This window comes from Platalea leucorodia, assembly GCF_965183815.1.
Source record: "Platalea leucorodia genome assembly, chromosome: W".
NCBI lineage: Eukaryota > Metazoa > Chordata > Aves > Pelecaniformes > Threskiornithidae > Platalea > Platalea leucorodia.
The window spans coordinates 44,840,797-44,866,857 of record NC_138859.1 but is presented as its reverse complement, the minus strand read 5'-3'; the positions used below and the strand labels follow the sequence as shown (position 1 = coordinate 44,866,857).

The following is a 26,061-nucleotide window of genomic DNA, read 5'->3' as shown; positions in this document are numbered from 1 at the left end:
CAATACCCAACCCAAACCTGCCCTGGCGCAGCTTGAGGCCGTTCCCTCTCGTCCCATCGCTTGTTCCTGGGGAGCAGAGACCGACCCCCCCGGCTCCCGCCTCCTTTCAGGCCGTTGCAGAGAGCGATGAGGGCTCCCCTCAGCCTCCTCTTCTCCAGACTAAACAACCCCAGCTCCCTCAGCCTCTCCTCATAAGACTTGTGCTCTAGATCCTTCACCAACTTCATTGCCCTTCTTTGGACACACTCCAGCAAACCATTATAAAAAACATTATAAACCATTATAGCTCTTACAGAACAAAGCCATCAATTTTTAGATCAGTATTTTTAAAACAAGATCACGCATCTCTAACCGCATCTTCCAGAATCCATTACAGTCCAAACTTTCCAGCCGTGTTCACTAGATCAGTGGAAAGCAGAACCAGACATGATCTCATGAACCCAACTAATCCTTTCCTCCACCCCGTGGCCAGATTAAAATCATCCCTAACAGATGTTTACTTAACTTGTTCTTAAAGACCTGCAAAGACAGAAGCTCCAAAAGTCTTCCAAGATCCCTTGCAGTGCATCTATCTAGAGGTGTCTTCTAAACACCTCTACTGTTTTTAGGATGGCCTTTATATACCAACATTGTTTTTTTTAAAGTAGAAAAATATTCTGCTGACTTTGCATTTTTGCATACATCTGTTGTAAATCCCCGGTAAGGTGTCATAATATTATGGCAAAGCCCACCATAAAAGCATATAAACAAAATTTATTCTTACCATTATCATGATTATTACTGCTTATGCGGTGCAATAAATGCGAGCAGCTTACCAGTTGTGCATACCAAAATAAGGACGTTAAATCTCTTGTTTCAACACAAAAAATCCCGACACTGCGGTTCAGGAGGTTATTCTTCTCCCCATCCCTGGGCATCAGGTGCTTTTACCGCTTTGTGCTGCCAGCAGTTTCCCCTGAAGCACCTCTTTGGCCATCACCAGTGGTGGGGCTCCAGGCACGATGGCGATACAGCACGTTAAATTCCACCAGGGTCCCGAGCCACCAGGCACAGCCCCCCACGGCTGTCACCTCACCTTCGAGAAGAAATGGTCACGTCTGGGCTACATCATCCTTGGAGCTGCATCCCATGGAAGGTTACACCTCATATCCCTAAGGCATATTTACAACTTTGCATGATTTCTTTCATTTCAAAGCGTCTTAAATACTCCGGGTTGTGTTCCAGCTCAGTAGAGCACAGCTTTTACAGCATAAAACCTTGAACAGCACCCTGGAGCCACGCACAAATTTGCTAGCCAAGAGCTACCTGGCAATGTCCAAACCAGAGGCAGCGAGCGAGCCATCAGCTTGGCAGTGTGAAGGGTCCTTGGTCCAGTGCAGGACTTTGCCCCCACGCTCTTTTATTTAGTCCATATGGTCGGTACAACTTGCACCACATGACTAAATAAGCCTTCAGAAAATAAATACATTTCCATATCCCAGTAGAACCACCATTCTCTGCATTAGAGGGGAAAAAAACCCTATATATATATATATATGTATTTTCTACTCTGAAATTTATGAGTGGGATCTCGAAATAGTCTCTCACTTCTTTCTTCTGCTCTGTCTCTGCCTACACAATGTGAAGTAGCTCTGAAATTTGCTGTTTCTAATTCAGGGTATAAAGAGCAGACTGAAGAGACGGCACATCCCAGCTTCCTCTGCGAAGGCAGGATCGGGATTATTAGCACAAAGATACATCTACCCAACCTCTTTTTAAAATTTCTAATAAAGAGCATTCCTCATCACTACTTCTTCACTGTTTTACCAATTGTTAAAAAAAAAAAAAAAAACAAAAAAAAAACACCCGTCTGTTTTTCCTGATATTTGAAATAATGGGGTTTATTTCAGATTAATTTTAAGGCTTACCATAAGCAAGATTAATGCACGTGGTTTGGCTTTCCAACAGACTTCCAAGGACTAAAAATCTAAAGTTTTGATGCCGACACTAGCTCAGTTTCTTAGTATAGAGATAGATTTTATTTTGTGGTTGTTTTTTTAATGGGGAAGTAATTATAACTAATACTATACTATAATTATAAATAATAACTAATAAGTAATAGAATATATAATTATAAATAATACCAAACAATACTTATGATAATAAAGGGAGGGGAAATGGTGCCTCACAGAACGGTTTTGTAATAAGAATTCAGGGAGAGAGAAAGGTTCTTGAAAATTATTTGAGTCAACCCCTGTTGCTTTAGCAAAGAAAAGTAATTCACAGATTTCCCAATCCAAGCCTTATTAGATGGAAATGCAAAGTCTTCGCAGAGATTTTGCACATGCAAAAAACGTGAAATCCGCTAGCTGCTAAGCTGAAAATCTGACATGAGAAGGAGCTACGCAACTTGTGAGTAGAGGAATTCAAAAGAAAGAAAAAGTACGTGACAAAACCGACAAAGTGATTGGTGCAGAAAGCGGAGCCTGAGCAGCAGGGCTCGGCGTTAAACACCCGCTCGATGGGGACCAGCCATCGAGGACCAGGCCACCCCCGAGCTTCAGCTCTCTCTACCCTTCCCCGTCTCCCCGCAACGTCCATCTCTGGACATCCTCAAACATCTGGAGATCATCCGTGGGTGGGCAGGCAATCCCTTCTTCATCTAATTCTGGCGCCGCGGCCCCTCCTTGCGCGGCAGCGCAAGCAGCCCAGGTGCTGGTTAGTTATGCCGCGTAAGAGTTCGTTTTTTGTTGCCTCGTTTGCCAAATTAGCTACCGCTTATAACGCCGAGAGCGAAGACTGATTTACACCACTTTTACCGGCCTCTGGGAAAGGGTGTCTTCCTAAGCTGAAGATTTTTCTAGCAAGGAATTTATTGCAGGAACATAATAATTATCCTACTGTATACACACGTTGATTATTTCAGGGCTGTCTTTACCTGATCTTTCACCTGCTAGAATAAAACAATCCCTCCACACATCTCGTGAATATCTGAAGGATGGATCTGTGAGAAGCCACCGGCATAAAGCAAACAACTGTCTGGGAGCTCTTTATAGGAAGATTTTCCTCTGGGACACTCTCCTCATCTGAAGTTATGCATGTCCATCACTCACCACCACGCTGTTCTCTATTCATTTCCTAGGTGTGCAAATAACAGGTTTTATACAGTTATAAAAAGACGACAGTCAGCTGAGCTCTCTTTCATCTGCTTTTTCTTGCTGACAATTTGTTTTCCAGTACATGTAACCCGAAATACATACTGTCAGCTTTATTCCTGGTCCCTGCTCAATATGATCCCACATTCCCGTAGACCGTATAAAGTCCACCGCCCTTGAGCAGAGTTAGGGAGCAGAAATAGAAGAAGCCAAGAGGCAGAGTGGCCCGAGAAACCCAGAATGTGTGTGCTGGAGATGAGAGAACTGACATCCTTAAATCTGGCTCATTTGCTCTGTTTTTACAGAAATAAGAAGCATTTAAAGTTGCCTTTTTTTTTTTCTTGTTATAAACTGGTGAGCAATCTCTTCCAAAGAGGGTAACGTTAAAGTTGTTAAGGGAAAGAATGGAAAAAGGAGAAGAAACGATCCCAAGCGCCTTTTCCCCAAGTGTGCTGGAATCCACAAATGTACTTTGATTTATGGACTAATCCATGTACTGCAGACCATCTACTATCACTTATTTCACTCTAATGCATAATACACTATTAAGCACAACGCCTCTCCAGTCATAACCTCAGTTTAAAAGGACAGAAATTTTATATTTCTCAGGGAGCTCGTTGGCTTTTTATAGTCTAAGCAACACACATCAAAATAGTTTTGAGCATCCCATAGCCACATCTGGAATACTAAAAGTGGAAGCTATTATCTGCGTGAGCTCACAGCCCGTTTGGCTTTCACTTCTCATTTCAGTATTGTCTAATTCCAATTTAGCATCACAGCCTTTACAAGGGGTGTATTTGGTCTCAATCTGAGCTCATTTATACTTGCTTTAATGCCAACTTATGTGCTGCTACTTCAGGTCCTACAGTTAAAGGCGGTCAGGAGTGGATGTGAATCTACACGTCCGCGTAACACCACCGGTAGTAGGAGCAATCAGCCTGATTATACCCTTCCACCTGAATAAAACTTCCAAAATCCCCCAAAAGAACATACACAACATATTTAGCCCACTGGATGGTCCAAATTATTTTCAATAAATAAAATAAATAAACAAGCCTTCAACATTTCTCCATTTATACCCCTAGTAACAGAGCCTTATTAACGGCTGCAGAAAGGGATGATAGCTATTAATGAGTATATTGAAACTTCATTGGGGTCTCATAAAAACACACCAACAGCAAGCGTGGGCTCTGCTGGGTCGTCGCCTGGCGAAGCCCCCCGGCCAGGCCCCGGCTACTCGGCGGTGCCAGGCGGAGCTTAAGCTAAGCACCAAACGCGTGCCGAGCGTGGCCCAACAAAACCAAAGCAGAGGGGGCTACGTTCCTCCTGCCACGGCTCGCCCCACCGCTTCATTTGTATTTATAGCTGGCTTCTCCGCCATCTGTGCTTGCTGGCCCTCCCTTCATCTCGGAGGAGTTGGAGCGGCATTGTTTGAAGATCTGATTAAATAGCCAGAAAAAAGTAATCCATCACTTAAAAAGGGAAACGGAGACAGTTTACAATGGTGTCCCGTAGCTCTTTAGGATTTTCTTTTCATTTTCGTCTATTTTAATTTTAATCCAATGCCAAACATAATAAACAGCAACACAGACCGTAAAATTCACGGACAGCATTTCACTTGCTCTGACTAGCCGGGAGCAGCAATGAGTTATCCAGTTTCCCCCAGGATGATCCTAGCGCCAGATTAAACCCCACTACAGCAGGAGATGGCCTGTTTCCTTCAGATGTTCACACGTGTAACCATAATTCAAGTCCACAAACCGAACGGGAGATTCGGCTTAAAAGAAAGCAGCAAGAAAACGAATGAAAACCAAAGGCAAAACAACTCCGCACCTCCCCACGGTGAGATGTGAAGCGGAGCGGGTTATTTCCGAGCGGGATGATGATCCCAGCCAGCCTTCCTCCGTATCACAGAGACGTCTTTTTTCTGCCAGTGAAATCTAGTTGGTAAGTGCCTTCTCGTTTTCACATTCATCCCTAAGGGAAGATAACCTCATCACCACCTCTGGCGACTGGACAGAGGGAAACGCTCATCTGGCAAGATCCAGGCGGAGGGCACGTACGAAGGTGGGAACCCAAATAAATATCTGCTTCTTGATCCCGATAGCCAACCACCAACCTCAGGTAGCCAATTAGCACTGCAGAGCAGGCTGGAGGGTCGCGCTAGCAGGAGGAGGATCATAATAATGACTCTATGGACATTATATTTCTTCTCCATTTACGCCCCTCCTGCATCTCCCACTAAGCTGCATAGCTTCATGGCTGCAAAGCGTCTGCGGCATGAGCATCTAGGTAAGAGGCAGAGAGGAGCTGAGAGGTCTCTGACAATTCCCCAGTTGCTACTGGAGTTGCTTTCAGGCAGTGGAGAGCAAATAAAGAAAAGAGGTTTATAAAGGAGATGCTGAAACTCAAGGGAGAAGGAATAAGAGGGAGGAGAGCTTCAAAGATGTGCAAAATCCAATTTCAGCCATTCATTCGGGACCACGACAGAAAACAGAGGGAGAAACCTTAGCCCTGTTCCCATTTTCATTCGCCTTAAGTACTTGCATGAAAGGGGACTTTGCAAACTGGGGATCTGAGGCTTCCAGTGGTGCTTACTCCTCACTTTTGCCTACCAGATGATCTCGGCTATGGCCACGCGGTACCGCCACCTCCCTCCGCGCTGCCTGGAACCACGCTGGAAAATAGTGCTCGTAACACAGCAGCTTGCAGGAGTGAACTCTGATGGATCTCAGCAAACATTCCTGCTCAGTGTTCAGACAGGAATCCTTAAGAGTCAGACTGCTGCAGCTAACAAGAACGAGGACCACGGCCATGCTTATTTCTCTATTTCCAGAAGGCCAGATTTTTGGCAAAGCTTTAAAACTTCACACTGATGCGGTGTGGAAACTTTTCAAGGGATTTCCCAAAGAAATTCTACGGTACGAGCTACCAGGCTGATTAACTGTAGGGCTGTCTCGATTGAGTATTTGTGGCCTACCAAGATTCTGCTCTTCCCAGTCCAAATCGCAGAACGAACAACGCTTCGGCATGCTCTCTTGTTCTCCGCTTACTGGCATAATCCATGAGAAGCAGGAGGTGTAACCTGCAGCCCAGCGCAGGTCATTAATCATTTACAACCCAGAAACTTTGACAGGCTTTTATCCATGTTTTACATATCATCTAGCTTAAGATGAAGACATCTTTCTGTTACTTAAAAACCCATAAAGCAGTAAACACTTATGCTGCTGCACAGTGCAGTCCATAAAACCAAACACCTATTAATTTCAGAGCAACAACAACAACAACAACAAAATTTCATCCTTCCAGCACGTAGACAAAAACCTTCTGATCTCAACAGCTGGCTGCACTTGACACCGCACTGCCAAACTGCTCTTTTTCTTCCCTTCCCTTTCCCCAAGACAAACGTTCTACAACGGCTCAATGCAGAACTACGTACAATATAATTCTCTATTTGCTTATGGGCTACTTTCTTCCATCACCTCACCCATTTGTGATCACCTTCTCACACTTCAGCAGGACAAAGCCCACCGCCAGACAGTAAGACGTTGCCGTTGGCTCTTGATGCAGGTTTAGTTGGCCTCCAGAGTCACTTCTAGAACCAAGGCCAGCATTTGTAATTGCCCCAGCGAACAAAATGCCTCAAGCTATCTGATAGCTTGGACACGCTTTTAACTACAGCCAGCCAGCTGGATAAGTAAGAGGGAGTAAAGAATAGTAGCTGCTCATTTGGGATTTTTATGTTAATAGCATTAATTACATCTACAATTCTGTTCGTCCTTCGCATCTTACCAGGCTCTGGGATGATTAGCTGTGCACTGGCCTGTGCATTTCCAGCTTCATTTTCAGCTACACACTGATAAAAACCTTCATCTGACTTTACCAAGCCCAGAATCCGTAAGTTGCTGCCACCCTAGAGAAACAGCAAAAGAGAAAGAAAGGAAGGGGAGAGAATTAATTAGAAAAACACCGTCCAAAGTGAATGTGAATTATAAAACCTTTCCAGAACAGCTATTCTGCGAAACATGGTACTGTGTACGTAATCTCAGCTCCAGCTTACACAGCCCTGGTCCTTAGAGGGCTGTATCCATAAGCCCTTTCATCAGGACTCTCTCGACGCCTTGCGGTCTTTGCATTTTGTTTGATGGTGCCTACGGCCCAAGGGTGAGTTCCCTTTCCTGCACAGAGTCTGTCCGACGCCCTTCTCAAGACTTAAGCTCCAAATTACAGCCATCGCTCGAGTAGCGCTCTGAATTTTGTCCTGGCCCTTTGCTGCAGGGGAGATTTAGAAGAACTTTCAACTTCTGCATCTTTGAACAAATACTGTTCTGAAGGTCAAACCCTCCTTATGGCTTGAGGCCTGGAGATCCTCAAGAAAAGGTCACTCTACGCTTACTTCATTTGAAACAGATTTAACTTTTAATTTCTGTTAGCACAAGCAGAAACCAATTATGTTGAGTAAAAAATCTCAAGTGAGGGATATGCTCTGGCTGAAACGTACCTTCCGTTAACTATGAAGTGAAATAATTTTCTATCGCTTCCACCACACAACCGCGACAGCAATAGAGCTGTCCTTTCCTTGGAGAGCTTCTGGATGCTTTCTAATAAGCAATGATGTATAAAAAAAAAAAGATTGAATTTGCTCTTGTATATGGCAGAATAAGTCTATCCTGCATGAAAACCACATGAGAAAGAACCTTTTTTTTTTTTTGGATAGGTAATTAAAAGACAGGATGATAATCAATATTATTTGTTACAAGGTGAAAAATTAGAAAGCGGTGAAGCAAGCCACGTCTCTGAACAAGCGGCACCTCGTGGCCTATGGACATCTTCATAGTGGCTGAAGTTTTCAGGGGTGTTCCCCAACATCTCGGCTCACTTCCAAGTGACACTGCTTTCCGGAGAGGCCAGCTAAATCAACCCGTTTAGAAAACAGCATGAATTCGTAGCCCATATAACAGTGACATTTAAACTAAAAGAGGTTGGAGTCCTGGCTGGGGATGTTACTTTGGGTAGGGTGCACAACAATTCTCTCTGAAAAGTTGTAATTACGTCAAATGATCCTCACTGTTTTTAAGCCCTACAATTTCCTTGGAGAAGAGATCTACTATTTTTGTTCACCAGCGACAAATGGTCGGTAAGGGAAGTCATTAACACGTGGTAAACGGTATTATTAATAGCAACTCAGAGTACGACCTGACACTGTTACTTCTCCATGAGAAGACCAGGTTCAGCTCTCACTAAAACTGGGAGACAATGTCAACATACTTGACCTAACACAGCTCAACGTGCCTTATTTGTGTTAGGGGACAGCAGAAATTTTGTTTTCTTTGGGAAGACCTATAATTTTTATGATGGCAATGATCAGATCAAATATCAGAATACATTTCACAACTTAGTCAAAAAAATAAAATTTCTAATAAGTAAAAGCCAGATAATTACCACTATCTGAAAATAGTCGCTGGGAATGACCACTTCTCCATTCTTGATCCACTCCACCGTAGGAGCAGGCTTGCCAGACACGGCACATTCAAACTCAATATCCATACTCTCGTAGGCATAAAGGTTTGAAGGGCGAATTAAAAACCACGGTGGAACTGCAAAAAAGATGGGAAAAAAAAAAAATGAAAGTGGCAACGAGTGGATATAAATTAAGGCTTAGCAAGTAAATAATTTCAATAAGCCTGAAGAATATTAGACATAAATAGAAAACATATCTGTAAGTCAATTTATTCTCTTTAACACTGAGCCTATTAAAAATTAAATACTAGGGAAAGCATTTATTCTAGAAAATACGCTCAAACCGTTGATGTTAACATCTTTGTTTTTGCCAAAAGAATTAAAACCTCAACTTAGAAGGCACGTAAGGCTTATGTATAACAAAATATATATATAATTCTCACTAAGTGAGGATAGGGTAATAAAATCTCGCTCTTTTCAAAGGATCAGATGCCAACTGCGTACGTAACAAGGTCCAACAAGTCAACGTATGGACAGGCACACACAGGTACAAGACAAGACCGTTGACAAACGATACAGAATTAGAAGTATTTAGAGATGTTTTCACATAACCAAGGAGGACTTCTAGCTGGGTTTATAGAAGATGAGGAGGTAATCAATAAGCAGGAAATCTGTCCCCAGCGACTGGAAGAAGAAAAAGGTTGAATTATCTTTGCTGAAAATGAATTCTTATTAAGCTAGCAATTATCTGTTGCCTTGTATTACTATAATGTATTCACAGTTTTTCAGTATGCTGTGATATGCTAATTTAATTTAATTTCGTCATTATTGTAAAACTAGGATGATGGAAATTAGCAATTTGAGGAAAACTGTTAATAACATCATATTTCTAATGAGCCCCCCCCAGCATCGCACTGAAAAACACACGCGAGAACTCGGCGGCACATGGACATTTTGCCAGTTTTTGTAGGGGAACGGTGGTCTCTGTTTTGAACATCCATAGTTGCCAGGAAGGCAGAATAGATTCATTTCCAAGCACCATCCATGACTTATCATTTCAGACAGAAAATCCAATTGTATTTCTTGAGCCATCACTCCCGATGTCTGATTATAGTATTTATAAAGCCATAATACCCCCAAACCCTCTAAACTAAAAGAAGGCGAAGATTACAAAAGAAATTGCACAGAAGCTAAGAAACGTTCGAATCAAGGCTGCCCACGCTTGCCTAACTCAGGCCCCCCGTTTGCAAGGATTACGGCGCGCTCCTCAATTACGCCATCAAATTCTGTTTCTTCGCAGCCTCCCTCGGCGCTCCGGGAGGACCCCGCTCACCCAAAGAGCGATTCGGGATTTAATTTCAAGCTTCCGATTTAGTACATGGCTTCGTGCTTTCTAGTTTTCAAACTTCTCTCTGCAAACAAAATGATTAATTTCCCAGTGTTTTTTATTTTTTTCTCCTCCGGTTCCTATTTCTACAATACCTGTGATACCCACAAATGTTTTTAAACTCGTAGGAGTTGGACACTAAGAGGTGCTACTAGCCAAGCTACCAGTGAAAGGGCAAAAGTACACCCCTCATTTTTCTTGTCTACTTAGGTATGATTTAGAGCAGCCTATTATAGAGTACTCAATATACTAATGTGGGTTTTTTGCACATCGGACCAAAACGTCTCATTGGGGAGACAGAAAATAAGGAAAACACAGTTGCAACGTATGAACGCGTTGTGTAAGCAACCAAAGCCGTGGCCGGTAGGAATACTATGGCAGACATAAAAATTGTGTTCCTCAGGGTTTGCATTTCATCACCTTAACTGCAAAACTTTTTTTTTTTTTTTAATTGACAATAGAGTTTTCAGCTTTGGTAATAAATGAAGACAGAGTCCTAGACATCATCGCCTCTTCAATCATGCGCTCCCAATTAATCCCGAGTGCTCTCCAAACTTGCGTGCGCAATGAGGTAGAAATACTTTCGAGAACATGAGATTATTTTATTTTACAACTGCGTATAATGCATAAACCCAAGCAGATCAAAGTAAGGCTGCAAAGTTTTTACGCCAGCATTTTCTTGATTTTCGCTATTGGTTCTGCTTTTGAGCTAAAATTACCTAAGCATCTGCCCTGGGCCCCTCCAGCACTGTTCCCATACCCCATCTTCTCTATTCCCCTTTCGGATCGGTCCTTGTTTACCATATATTTAATAATTTAGGATACCTAGAAGCTCCCGATCCAGTTCGGATCAAACTCAACGCGTGCAAATTAAAACTGATGAGCTGTCCTGATTAACTTAGCTGCCTAATTTCCCATCAAAAAGGCTCAGATGGATGCACGCGTTTGGATCGGCAACGCTCCAGGCTGGGCTGCTCTTGCTCTGCGGCCGGACAGACATTAAATCAGGGGCTCCAGACCACACAGCCACAAGGCAGGAAATTTTGTAGATGATTTTTCAAACAAAACATCACTCATAAGAGAATACCGGTAACTAGGATGCTGATCAAGAGGTTTTTTCAAAAAATAGTATCGCTTACGCTAGAGAGATACAAAAAGAGACAATTTAGTGGTGGAGTTATGAAGAATCAGCATTCAATAGGATGGCTCCAGGAAAAAGAAACAAAGCCATTTGGGTAAGAAAAAGCTGAAGAAAAAAATTTAAGACAGAATCACATTCATATGTTAATTTTTAACACTTTTTTTTTTTTTTACTAGAGTCCTAGTATAATTTATTCAACAAACTCACACAAAAACATCAGTATCTATGTAGTTTACAAACCATATAAGTTTTCAGAGCTCTGACAAAATCATAAACTACTCAATCTTCATTAGTGTGGTTTATTGCGATGTCACCAGAAGCCTGCAATTAATTTATAGACTGGTAATTCATCGATTCCTGCCAGTTATTCTTTACGACGCACAGGCTCCAGGACCCTGACCCCGCTGGCAAGCAGCTTTTCCCTCCCTCCACCAGAACTGTTGCTCCTCTCCCCCCACTTCTCTCCCCTTTTTTTTAATTGCTGGCATTTTTCTAGACTGCTAGAAAGCTCGGTGCTTGCTTTTTTTATGGTTTATGTTCGGTATATGCGTATCTGGGTGTTGAGTTTCATACAAAATGGATGAATTTAGCAATTATAACGCACTCATCAACACCTTTCCTACAGCGGGGTAGGTGTGCCTACCTATTTTTCCTAAGGACACCATTAAAGCGAGTAATTTGCATAATTACTTTGGTGGAAATTATGCACTATTAAACACAGGTAAGGCACCACAAATAAGGACAACCTAAGACCCTAAAGCAGACAGATGTAACACGTTTAGACTGGAAATATGGATGCATGTATATATAAAATGTCAAGCACTATAAATATACATTCTATAAATATTTTATATATCAATAAATGTCAAACGCTGCCATATTTGCGCGCTCTGTGCTTTTTCTCAGTACTGAATATTTTAAAGGCGTGCATATGTGAAGAAAGGCTGGTGAGGAGGGTTGCAAAGGAAATAAAAACACGTGCTGTTTTCATGTTCCTTCTAATTATATGGTGGCAATATAAAAAGCTTGAACAAACTGCAGACTTTTTTTCCCCCCAAAACTTACAATGTTTCACAGAATTTTGTTGTGTTTTTTTTTTTTTTTCTTTCCCCAGAAAATGCCTGTGAATTGTTGAAAAGTGGGAGTTCAGTGAGATTTTTTCCAGAGCAGCCTCGCACTGTAGGATGCTTATATCATACATTGCCCTGGCTCTGGGTGAAAGCCTTAAAAATCTATCTTCGGACAAAAATAATTTAAAATAACATCTCAGAAGGTTACGCTCATTCCATATCAGGATGAAAACACTTTCCTAAAAACTCATTTTCATTATTTCGCGTCAACCCAGCCCTATCAAAACGCCCCAGCTGCAGACTGAGGGTATTTTATACTAGATACTGTACCAAAAAAGGGAGGAAAAACCCTAAAAGGTTAATGGAGATCTATAAAAGATGGCCGCGAGATTTTGGCTTTAACAGAATTCATATCAGCAAGTAGTATCAAAGTCCTCACTAAACAGCTTCGGCTAAAGGATTAGGACAGACCCCAGTGCGCAACCCTATTGACTCGGGAGGGTTTCTATTCGTGTGAGTGGTGTAACTTAAATGAAATACAAGATCGGAGCTATTTTGCAGCTAAGTAGTTTTGTATAAAAGCGTACACAGAAGTGTAAAGTTCTACAGCAAGGGCACTTGGAGGGTGCTCGGTTACCGAGGTTGTCCCTTAGCAGACAGCACATCAGTACCTGGTATCGCAGGCTCTGAAATTCAAAATGCAAGAATTTATCCGCGTGCCAGCAGATCCCCGACACCTCCGGGCGAGGAAGAGTGTTTCGTTTTCCGCAGCGCAAGAAAAAAAGCAAATTTGAAAACTACATTTAAAGCGTATACTTCTGTAAAGATCACCCTACAGCCCTGACCTTCACTTGCCCGAAGGTCCCTCGGGTGAAGAAGGTGCTCTGAAGTCCGGCCTGTTTGCAGGGCAGTACCGAAGCACGTCGTCATTCCGCACCATCTTCTAAATAACTCCTCGAAAGGCTGCGTGGGAATTCGGCGATGCGGCGGAAAGCGGGTGCGGGTCTCGCGTCTCAAACACCGGCTTCGAACAAATGGGCTTTGCCCTTTAAGGACTTCAGCAGGCTGCGTTTATTACCAAAAATGTCAAAGATTGGTTGTAATGAGCCTGTAGCAGAGACTCGGGGACTAATCGAACACGTGCCAGCAGAAACAGCTAGTTTAGAGAGCCGCGTGTTGGGATGACCTCCCTCATTTCTAGAAATACCTTTTGCGAGATGACAGCTGATCTTGCGACAAAAGGAAACAATTTTAACTCGGAGAAATGCCAGCATTTCTTAATGCAAAGTGTCTTCTCTTTGCATGTTTGAATAAGGAATGTGTTTCTACTGACCCAAGAAAGATAACTGCTGTCAGCGAGTGCCCAACCCTGTCAGCCTTCTGAAAGGGAAGACTTTCAATTGCATGTACGTAAAGGGTGGCTTTGTCACCTCATAGATTCAAATCCTTCAAAAAAAACAACAACAACAAAAAAAAACCCCAACAAAACAACAAACCCTTGTACTTTTCACTGCTAACTTGCGCAAACCGTGAATTTAAAATAAAGTTACATCGAGTGAATGTGTCAGGTTGTGCCTGCCTTAAGGGGAGTCAGCACCTCAAAGCCAACAGAGTTCCTCCAGATCTAAAAATGACAGGAGAATTGGATTTTTATATGAACATATTTTTATATATATATATATATATATATTTACTACTCTTCCCTGTTATATATGGTAATTCAGGGACTGCGTTATTATTGCAAGAAGTTAAAGAAAAAAACTATGAGTGGTGGTAACTATGCACGGCACTCTGGAAAGAGCGTGAGGCACAAAAAAGCCCTAAAACTCCATTAATGTGTCTTTGAAAAAGAGTAAATTAAAATTATTATCTTTCTGTCTCTTACCGCAGGTCTGTATCCTTGTCTTACTCTAAAATCTGTGCCTGACAGGCAGAAAGACAATACGATCTCAATGTATCTCCCCTCAGAGACTTTAGAAATAAAAGAGAAATGAAGCTGTTGTTCTAGGTAAAACTGCATTCTTCACCTAAATAAAGGTATTGCTTGTCTTATTTAATGATTTAGATTATTTTCATGCTTCTTTAGTTCTCAACATGCAGGTCAGCTCGTACCACTACCGCAGAACAGCAGAAGTTCACGGTTCCCAAGAGAAAAAGAACTGAGCCACCAAAAATTCAAATGATACATCAACGCAATCAGGCGGGCACGGAAGAGGAGAAGATGCGGAGGCAACTCCCGCCCCTGGAGCAGGGCTTCTGTAGTCAAAGCGTTCTCACCAGAGACACGCATCCCGCTTTGTACTGAACGTATGACAGATGTATTTTCATCAGTCTGAATCTTCAGTGCCGCGGCTCAGCAAAACGTATCCTTGACCCTCAGCGTAACTTGGAGCAGGCTGGAAACTTCCAAAGTTGCCCATGGTTTCAAACCCATCCGTACAGTAAAATACTGGAAGCTTAACAGGCTGAGGAGAAAAGGCTAAGAAAGCGGAAAATCCACCAGAGGAGAGAGGACAGAAAACATCATCGCTTGTTTCCCGCTTGGCCTTTCCTACGGCAAGCTTTAGCCAACTGAAAAGCTGCTAATCTCTCCACTCTATCACTATATAAATGAAAAATAATCAAATTAAGAGGTTTTCTCTTCATTGACGACGTTACTAAACGTACTCCTATTAATGAGTGCGCTGACGACACGCTTAAGGAAAAATACAATTTCAGCTTCAGAAATAATTATGAAGATTCTTCATCATTACATCCAGAAAATACAGAGAAAAGCAAAGCTTAACATTGCTCCTCCTTCTGCTTCCAAAGGTAGAAATCCTTCTGAAACGCTTTGATGACCTGTGCTATACTCGAACTGCTAAAAGGCGTGATCTTATCTAAATAAATAGGTACTTTCCCATGGATTTGTAGGAGCCAGCCCCTCACCCCAACGCAGAGGAAAAGGCGACACTGTTGATGTAAGGCAAACTCGTTATTGTCTCCGTATTGGTTCAAATTGCAGCTACCCCATGAAAACTCAAAAGGGATAAGATTACCTGTAAAGTTTTTCAGACCCCAGGACCATACCTCAATGAGAAGCAAGTAGAAAGAGGCTGGTAAGAAAATAGGATTTTATTAGACCATCACATCAATAATGATTTCATTCATAGATCAGGAAGCAAGGAAGAAATTCCTATTGCAAAATATTTCTTCCTCAGAGACATTGCCGCTTTGTGTCATTTGCCTTTTTCCTAAAAATTCTTTTTAAAAACTTGCCAAGGGCATAATCTGGGTCTCATAATAAAATAAAAAAAAATAAACATAAAAAAAAAAAATCCCTCTTGGGTTTTTGGGGGGAGGGGGGGGAAGTTTGCATGGTCAGGTGGCTAATAACAGCTCCCACTTTATGGCCCTCCTGGTAGCCAGGCCCTAATAAGTTCAGCAAGGTGGATCACGATCCTGTGAAAGCGCCGGGAGCTCCATCTGGCTGCTGCTGGGCTACTGCAACGCCAGCGTTGAGGAGCAGACGCAGCAGTTATACGTGTTCAACCTCACAGAAAAAGCCTGTACAGTTGAAAAAGTATTGAAACCAGGTCGATGGAGGGCAAGTTTCAAGGTCTGGGTAGGGAACGCGTGCACACGCTCATCGACAAGTTTCTGTAGAGCACGCTCCGTATAATTTCTACGAGCAGTATTGAACAAAACCTAGCCACCTTGTAGACCACCATATTCTACCACAGTGCAGAATATTTCAGGATTAACGTAAATGTCTGTCAGTTTCTGAGCTTATAAACAATTCAGTCTTTCAAATGGATCCTAATACTAAAATGTTATTTTAACAACAATATTCCGCAGGACTTATGAAATACAAGGACTTCCCCACCCCCAGTAGAGACGTTAGCCACGGAGAGAGGATTTTTCCCCATTAAAACATTGTTTCACATATGACCACCAAGTTAAAAACAACATAAAGATAAAATAAAGCATCCCTGCCCCTTGTAACAGGTAAAAACGTTGGTCCAGCTCCTGAACGGGTTTGCCTGGCTGGAGACCACAGAAGCGGGACGCTAATAAATGTTCCTTTTACGTAATGCCCCGATAATGGACAGCCTGGGAAGAGAAAACTAAGGTCACCGATATTTGTCAATTTATAACTACCTAAAGATTTTATTTTATTGCTGCCTTTATGACTTATAGTACAGACAACAGTTATTGACCACACACCATCTGCCCTAGGAACAAATGAGCATTTCATAATTGTGTATTGGGTCAAACTTTATCTTTAGATGCATTAACGTTATTTCTGTCAACCCCTGGATAATAGGAACACATGCATCACGGAACAGGCTTTCAAAGCCTCATATGATACCGACAATTAGCTACATTTTGAGTAAATAACATGAAAGAGAAAATTAGATTGAAAGAAAGTTGCAGATAGAGCTGAATTACCTTCTTTTTTTTTTTTTTTTTTGAAATAACGTTTTGCCTGTGTGCCTAAGGATAGCCTAAAATGGATATTACGTTAACGGGAACGCAAAACTCTGAAACATAACATGAGGCCACAAAGACTTTCCAAGGTCTCAGAAGGCACACTTGGTGTTTTTTCTTCCTTTCCCTTCATAAAAACATCAAGATACTCTGAGTTAACTCAAGTACTTGTAGGCACCAACCTTCATCTCATCAAGAAAACCCAAGAAAAAACAAAAACGCCAGAATATTCTACAACCTTTCCTCCTGTGCATCTGTGCAAGAGGCAATATTTGTGGTTAGACAGAAAAATAACTGTTGACCCTGGATGCTGCACGATCCCTCTCCTGTTCCCCACGGTCCATCAAGGACCGGCAAAGGATCTTTTCCGGAGCTCTTTGCTGAGATTCGGGCTAACACCAGCACACACCATGCTATCAGACTCGATAACTGCAACTATCACGCATTTCATTTTGGGATCTCAAAGCAATTTATAGACATTAAATAATTCACAAGCATTTTACAGATAGATACACACACATAGAGTAAATGACTTGCTCAAGGTCATGTAACATATCAGTGACAGATAATTAAAAGCCAGTGTAATGAATAGATGTCCCTGTGAGATTTCTGTATATCTAAGACTCCCTTCCCTCTCCAGCTGGAAGAGAAAGCCGCCTCTTCGCAGGACGGATTTCCCAGGATTATTTTTGGACTTTTCTCTCCGAAACTCGGGATCTGCACATCTTCGCCATGACTGCAGCCAGTAAAGCCACACCAGCCGGAGGCTGCTGTCACTGGAGCCCCGTTGGGCAGCGGGGACCGGCTCTCGTTTGAGAGCGGGTCAGTTAATGAGCCAGCACCACCCCGCTCCATACAGCTCTCCTCCTCCCCCAGCACTCCTCATTAAGGTTAAAAGCAACTGCTGTAACCTCATCAAAAAGAAAATTGGAGAGGCTGAAAACAGATAGAAATACAGTAGAAGCGAGGGGAGCACTGTATGAGTTTATTACCCTCTCTGTAGCAGTCCTGATCTCTAATAAAGGCTTTTTTTCTTGTTGTTATTCACAATTTCGTCGCTTTTCCACTTTTGCAATGCAGCGTTGGCGTAGAGGGACGTTTCGTAGCTTTCCCTGGGGCGAACGAGCCGGGCCGGAGGGAAGGTGGTGGCACAGCCAGGGGCAAGGCACCACCGCAGCTCCCCTGCCATTAATCTCCACTTCTTGTCAATGTTTTCATATTATTTTCCATTATATCCGAGGGCTGCAAAACCCATAACGACAGGCTGGGGAAACGAGACTCCACTGAGATAAAAAAATGCATGGAGGGAGGGAAAAACAACACCAAGAAGTACAACACGTTGGGAGTTGCTCACAGAAGGCGCCTTTAGAAACTTATCCTGGCCGATGCAGTGTTTTTAATTCAGTAGCACAATTTCCAAATAAAACTACCAAGAATTGGAGGCGTACGGAAAGTAGCTCACTGGATTCACGCAGCGACTCGGCCAGGTCCGCACACGGGCAGAACATGGAGCTGAGCTTGCTCAGGCTCATCGTCACACCCCAAAAGAACAAGGAAAGCACTCTTGTACCTTGAAAGCCTCCTCCGCTCTTGGAAGCGCAAAAAAAGAAAATAAAATATTTTTTTTAAAAAAGTATCGCAGCCCCTCTGTGTTTTCCTTGCTTTAATTGCATTCTATTACTCACCAAACCACTTTTCTCTTATAAGCAAACAAAATCCCCAGTTGATCACATATCAAAAACCTTTACAAAAGTACGCAAGCCGGTTTCTGGAACAACCCAAAACGTACATTAAGCCGTTAATCCACTGGAATCACCCCGTGGGTAGTTTGCCTGGCAGACTGAAATTCTGCCTGGAGGAGATCCAATACGAAAGACTGGCAACAGTTTGTCACTCTGCAAGAGGAACATATCGAGAAAGTATGCTGAAAAGGTGCTGATTTTTGAGCTATTTATTTGTACGGCCTCAATCTTCATTTTATCACCCTGTCTTAAAAGAAAGGGAAATGAGAAACTGAGAAGCAAACAGATAAGACAGGATATATATTACAGCAGTATACATAATATTGGACATGTTACTGCGGTCTGTTATGATGCTTACTATACTTTCAGACCCTTTGATGTACCTGGCAAATTAATGGGTGGATTCTCATATCATTTCTTTAGGCTGGTACATCAACTTCTAAATTAACTCCATTCAAACAAAATCATTACCACAAACGGAGGACAGATGCTCAGAATGAGTACCTTGGAAAAGAAAGATTTGAGCTGTGCGTGAAAGGTTTTACAAACTAAGCTGGGTAGAACAGAGAGAATGAAGAAGTCACTGCCAGAAAGTAATAAAGACCTTCCGATTCCATTTTAAAAAAAAATATTCACGAGGAATTGCTGGCTTCCCAGCTACCACAGCCCCCAGGTCAAGGACAAGATAGCAGCAGTCTGCAGGGTGCGATGCCAGAGCTCTCCCAGTCCTCAGGACAAGAGGGAACGGCCTCAAGCTGCGCCAGGGCAGGGTTGGGTTGGGTATTGGGAAAAACTTCTTCCCCCAAAGGGCTGTCAGGCCCTGGCCCAGGCTGCCCAGGGCAGGGGTTGAGCCTCCATCCCTGGGGGTATTTAAAGGACGGGTAGACGTGGTGCTCGAGGACATGGTTTAGTGGTGGGCTTGGCAGTGCTGGGTTAACGGTTGGACTCGGTGATCTTAAGGGTCTTTTCCAACCTTAACGATTCTATGATTCTATGATTTACCTGCCTCCTAACCCCAGGGGTCACCTTCTTTGAGAAGGAACTGCTCCTCATCCCAGCCAGGTGAACAAAGTAAGCTCTTTTTAAATTGACAATATGAGTTTTATCTCCCCGCCACATAATTAAGGAAGAGTCGGGAAGCGCAGGACGGGAGCCGTGGTGGTCACTGCCAGGTTATCATGCTCAGAAGTCAAGTGAAAATGTACCCTGCTCCACTCTACATCAGACTGACACCAGCTCTCATTTTAGATGTCAGGCCAGTTAGTGGATACGTCTGTCCATACCAGCCTTTAAATAAATAAAAAGTCATTTTGTCTTCCTTGTAGAGATAAGGCTAACAGCTAGCAAGCGCTAGGTCTTAATGAAAGCATCTAAAAGCTCCATTTAGTTTAAAAACTAAAAGCATACACTAGGCAGATTTATTTTGGTTTATTTGGTTAACAATCCTACCTGCCAACTCTGCACATAAATGCGAGCAAAAGCAGATTATGAATTATGGAAAAGACTGAGGATGCTTTTGGTGCAGCTGGCACGAACCTGCCGCTCTACCGGCTGCTCTGGCGCGGGATGACCTTCGTTGTCGGCACTAAAAGTGATGTGCAGATAGATGAAAGGGACTCCAAGTAGCCCTTGCAGCTACAGGCACTCCATTACACCCCCCGCTGCCGCTGCTCTGGGTGAGGCAGTTGCATTTTGATCAAAGAGAAAGGAATCAACAAGCTCTAATTCGATTAGCAAGCAAAAACGTCAAATGATTTTTAAGTAATCCAAGGTCACCGAGAATAAAAGCGACCGAGGTATACACGCACTGTTCACCAAAATATAAATCAAATAGCTATTCTCTTGATAGCAGCTAAGTCGCCTACTCCAGGAACCAAAAGCATAACTCTTAGTTTTCCATTAATTCACCCAAAAGGCAGAACTAAAGCAGCTGACAGCTCTTGTACCACACGGCGAGATGGAATGGGGTGAAGACTGCCATAGAGACCTTGCTCTAGCCCTCTTTCCCCAGATTCCCTGTGTGCGACCACCAAAACAGAGGGAGAAAAAAAGGAACGTGGGTTGCTTCAGGAAAGCAGGGAGAAGGGCGGGATGAAGGCAGCGCGCCTCCCGCCGCCCTGCGTCCCGCATCTGGGGGAGACCACGTCAAGCTGGCACCAGCCAAGCGCCAAGCCAACGGAGGATGGCGCCTCCCGAAACACACTTACGCGGCTCAGAGGGCGACCAGAAAAGGGGGAATAAATGAAAACTAAGAGCTAGGTTTTAGAAAACACCATGCTTTGTTCAATTCTTCCCCAGGATAAGACACGTTAATGTTTAAAAACTGATATAAATTAAACAGACTAAAGCAACGTGCGTTCTATGTCTGCACAATGTCCTCCAGCGCGCTGCTTCCAAATCTCAGCGTTGATATACCACAAACCGCACAAATGTAGCTTGAACGGATCGAGCGAGTTGAATTACTGTCAGCCAGTGTCACAGGCAGTTCAGTTCTTCCAACTGCCTTAACCTTTGATGCAAAAGTAATAATAGTTTAATTGCTGTGACACGTTTCGCCTGTAGATATTAATGGGTTTGCAATACCCAAGTGAAGGAGATTGACACCTCGCTGTCATTTTACCAACGGGAAAAATGAGAGCACGTGGATCAGACTTATCAGGAGGGTATGTTACGATGATCTAGTCCGACCTAACGTATAAATCAGAGTAGGACTTTCCTGAATTAATCACTTTTTAATTACTGTGTACATTTTAGGAAACTCATTCATATTTTCCTAGTGATACAAAATACACCACGGCCCTTGGTACATTCTTCTATTGATTAATTATTCTCATTTAAGAAAAAAAGTATTATCTTACTTCTAGTCTACACTTGTCCTTTTTCAACAGTGGATGTTCTTCATATCTTTGTCAGGTAGACTGTACAGCTCCATTATTATATTTCTGTTCTTTGCACAGAGAGCTACAGACCATGATCAAACCACTCCGTAACCTTTTTTGACAAATTAAATAAATAAAAGGGGCTCTTTCATCTTAAGTATCTTTTCCAATTCTTTAACCAACCTCATGGTTCACCCTGGACGCTTTTATCACTTCTTTAATTTTCTTCTTGAACTACGGATGCAATTCTTCAGCAGGGTTTTCCCCAGCGCCAGGTACAGAGGTGCCAGCCTTACCCAAGGGTCCCATTTTCATAAATCCCCAAAAACCGCATCAACAGTTTTGGCCGCTGCGTTGTGCTGGGTGCGACGTTCAGCTGCTCCGCAGCCTTGACCCTCACAACTTTCCCAGTCTGTATTTTCCAGCAAAGCCTGCAGCCTGTGCAGCTGGCCTCTTTAATCCAGAGTACACATCCACACGCACAGCATTTGCTTGTACCGAGCTCCCCTAATTCCTCTAGATCAATCACTGACAGGTTTTCTTCATTAATTCCTACTCTCACAAAATAACATATCTGTGCTTGTGTTATCTATGAACTTTGGCAATGCTTTGTTTTCTTGCAGGTCACGGATCAAAATATTAGAAAACCATTTTATCCAACGTGGAGCCCACAACCACCGAGGCATCCCATCGGCCTTTTCGAACCTCAGCACACAAGCAGCTCTCCTCCTGTTTTCTATCATTTCCCACTATTTCAAGAACTACTAAAAAAAGAACATCTATCATTTCGACACTTCTTCAACCAGTTCTTTTAAAGTTCTTGAACACAATATATTTAGACAAGCTAATGTGAAATTAGACATTTGAAGATGTCTGTTTTACCTACTTCTTTTAGAATTTACTGATCTACTGTTTAACTCTTACCAAAGCTCCCTTGATGCCATGCTCTGGATATGTCGCGCACCTTCTCCTCTGATCACACCCAATATCACTGTAACCACGGCTTTACTGAAAATCCCACTATATATATAAACGTACAGCCCAGCAAAATGCAGATCTGTGCCAAATACTGGAGCTGCCGGGCCGTAACCCACCTCCTGAAACAGGCCCTGAGTGCAGCCTAAGTAGTCCTGCTGTGAGCCCCAGCTTAGGCAGGCGACGGAGCCAGTCACAGCGTGCTGGCCAGGCACGGCAGCTCGCTCAGGTCTGGCACGTCCAAATGATGCTTCAGTAACACTTTGCCCCGCAGTTCAAGGTGCTCTCCAGCTTGCAGCAGAAATCTGCTCTCCCACCATGAAACCATGGCTTTTTCTAAAGCAGCATAGCTTTAACAAAGTCCCTACTTATAAGTTGCACTTTCTTTCTATCTGATCGGCCTCTGAATTTTCTTTAATTTCATTAATTTGAAGCCTCTTAAGCATCAAGTATGTATTCTGTATCTATGGGCTTTACTGTCCCCATAGAGCTTTCAGAGCTAACATTTTTAAGTTAGGGAAGGGAGTAGCTCTTCACTGGCCTTGGATGGATGCAGGATCAAGAACTTCACCCTGAGCTCTCCCAAGTGCCTCAGAAAAAGTAGCAGAAGCAGCGATATTCTCCGATTGCCTTCTGTGAACTACCGACACCACAGCGTGGGGCCTCCTCCATCTGCTCCGTCTCCTCCGCAGGGGCGAGCTCATGCTGGGAGCAAGGGTGAGCATCTCCGTTCCCCTTCTCCCCGATCTCAGCAGTTATGAAGACCTGGGATAGGGCTGGCAAAGCCTGGAGGGAACAAGGCAGAAAGGGGACCAAAGTGGTCCTCCAGGGATGTCCAGTTTCCTCCCCATCCTTCCTTTGGAGCACTTTATGGAATTACAGCCCGTGCCACGACGTCAGGATAGCGAGTTAATGATCGGCACTCGATGTGAAGTGCCCAAACGCTGGTCTATTTTCCAACCACGGTTCCTCTCCCAAAATGAGCCGGTGTCAAAATCCACGGGTGCACGAGGTATCCGAAAAACACGAAAGCTCAGGTGAATACAAGCCTACTGCATAAGAAAAGCATTAAAAGAACAATAAAATTCAAATACAACCCTTCGGTTTTACAGCGGGGTCAATAGATTACTTCTCGCCAAATTCAATTCAGGTATATATATATGTGTGTATGCAAGCATGCATGAATTTTTACAGATGAAACCACTATTCAATATATCCACATGCATACACAGACACACAAGCACGTATTTCCCCCGGCTCACCGGCTTATTTATATTCTAGATATTATTTACGTGAAACCAAAAGCGACTCCTCAAAAATACAGCTGCTCATTTCATTATCGCTACTGCCCAATATTTTCCTGACAGTTATCTGACTTATCAATGTTTTCCTATGCGCCCTACCTCAATACGCTGTCGGACAGAGATATCAATATACACAATAATAATGTCGCCCAGCTTTCACGTCTCTAACAATCACGGTCTAGCATCTCTAAAATGTTTTCAAATTTTATCTCGCTGTCCTTGGCTATTTTGACCCCTTATTTTCTCCTAATAGAATCTCTGCAATTTTCAGCATATGATTGCATCAGGAAATAATATTAGTTAATTACAGCTTATCGCATTTGCAACTTGGCCTTTTATTGCGACTCTAAAAGCTCTCAGTGCCCCAAGGAGCTACGGGAAGTCCTGGCATTTACCAGATAAGCTAAGCTTTGTCTCCACAAGTAACACCAGCTTGCAGCTGAGCCTGCTTCTACAGGTGAGGTGCCAGATGAGGCGTTCAAGTTAACTCGAGCAGAGCTGGACATCGCGTAACCTCGAGTTGTCCTCAGAGCAGGTGCTGGGTGGTGGATCTTCACGGAGATCATCCGCGATAGAGCGCAAAGGCGCGTGAGCACGAGCATCCTACCTGCCCGCGGGCAGCCTCTCCACCTCTGCCAGGCGGGCGCTAACCCACTCGTAGCGCTTCATTTCTACTGATGTCACTGAATTAACTCATCTGGATCAAAGCTAGGCAAGGGTTTTGCTGAGTTAGGGTCACATTGCTGAATTTCAGTCTCTATCAGCAACTCCTCCCTGAATTACTAAATCAATGCTCTATCACGCTTGCTGGGGACATTGGACTGCTGGGAGTGCTCTTTTTAATTAGAAATTAAAACTGAAGCCTTCACCATTACTGGTGATGATTAAAATACCTGCAGCAGCTTTTTTCACAAAGGGCAGCATTAACTTCAAAATCCTGAATGAAAATCAGCAGGAGGAATTAAACTTGTCCACGTAGATCTCTCATTCCTTCAGATACAATATTTACAAGCACTGGTGCATGCTGCAATACCATTTCTACAGCTCTTGTATTCTCAGCAGTTTACAGAAGAAATAAAAGCTATAATCTATAACCCTGAGGTCTTACCGGTATGATCCCAAACCTGGAGGCTCTGATTGTATTACTAGGATTAGTGTTTACTACTTTAAGTAATGCTCTTGACCCCTGTTTAATAATAGATATTCCTCTGTTCAAACAGCCCACTAATTCATGGGCCGTGGGTAAAATTCGCACACCGAGCACGACTATTTCCTTGAGGGTTTGCACAGAATCTAAGACGGACACACAGGCTCTCTGCTAAGCAACGAATTTCATCCAAAGAGCATCCTTTTGAAGCAACTGTTAATTATTTTCACAGGAAAAGACCACCTTTAAAACAGGACTGGAAGGAGGTACTGGGTTGCTTCTCCCCTCCGCCATGCGATTGCTCATACCTTAATTTATGCACAAGGCAAAATTTTCATCTACTTTAAGTACTCAGCTGCTGAGATGCGATACTAATTGCTCTGACAGCTGTCACTCCTCCCATCACCACTTAACACATTTAGCTGTTGAAGGGAAAACCGGGCTAGCACACAAATAAAAAGGCTTATTCCGCAACAAAGAGTTTAAAGATTTGCCCCTGGAAAGTCTCTGGAAAATTACAGTTTTAAAAGTGTAGATGAGGGGGGGGAAAAAAAAAAAAGCGAAGCTGAAAAAGCTGATGGAAATATTAGTAAAAACCAGCTTGAGTTATAAGGAATTATGCGTATCAATCAAAATTCACTGCACTTCAGCGGGTGTAAGAAACATAATTTATCAATTTACGAAATGCGTTTTGATCCTTACTCAAGTGTTTCGTTTATTGAGGTAGGAAAACATACTCACACAACTAATTCAGAACACGTATGCAACTCTCCCACCATACGCTTTGCCTTGCTGAAGAGTCCAGTTACTCCCTGAAATACCATGCTGAATCCCATCGCAATGCGACACTCGGCACACAGCAAACACAACGTAAACCCATTGCCTCCGCTGGGTAGGAGCAAACCTGCAAGAAACCTCAACGGCAACCAAAGTTTCGCTTAAAACGCTTGGTTTGAAGACATGATTTCTGAAACCAGATCATGAAGACAGGCAACGGTCAGTGTGGAGAGAGAGAAAAAAAGATTCACGCAATGAAAGCACATTATTGTGAAAAGAGAAAGACTGGTTCCTACAATTAACACAAAATTTGCACAATTCCAGCTGTGCATCCAGATAGGACTCACGAGGGCAAACCCACGAAGTAGTCACTGTGGGTTTATTGGCATTTTTTCCTTTTTATATTGCTATTTTTTTCCCTTTAATAACGATTGCTATCAGAACGCTGGGAGATACCGCATATACACTTGGCAGAGATCCAAGGTTTCACACCTGTGTGTTCACTTTCTGACCACTAAGAAAATGAACCTCTACTGAAAAGTCATCCTCAGCATCGTTTCTCTTGAAGAGGTATT

At 43.0% G+C, this 26,061-nt stretch overlaps 1 protein-coding gene across 1 annotated transcript in view; it reads right to left on the bottom strand.

The window, feature by feature from the left end:
- The window catches only part of LOC309601491 (netrin receptor DCC-like), a gene marked incomplete at both ends in the record, with an annotated part of 597,648 nt that overhangs the window by 225,095 nt on the left and 346,492 nt on the right, over positions 1–26,061 (bottom strand). Inside the window, 2 exons of the mRNA XM_082334517.1 lie at positions 6,927–7,047; positions 8,577–8,731. Of these exons, the coding sequence (XP_082190643.1) occupies positions 6,927–7,047; positions 8,577–8,731 (276 nt within the window). The remainder of the gene's footprint in view (positions 1–6,926; positions 7,048–8,576; positions 8,732–26,061) is intronic.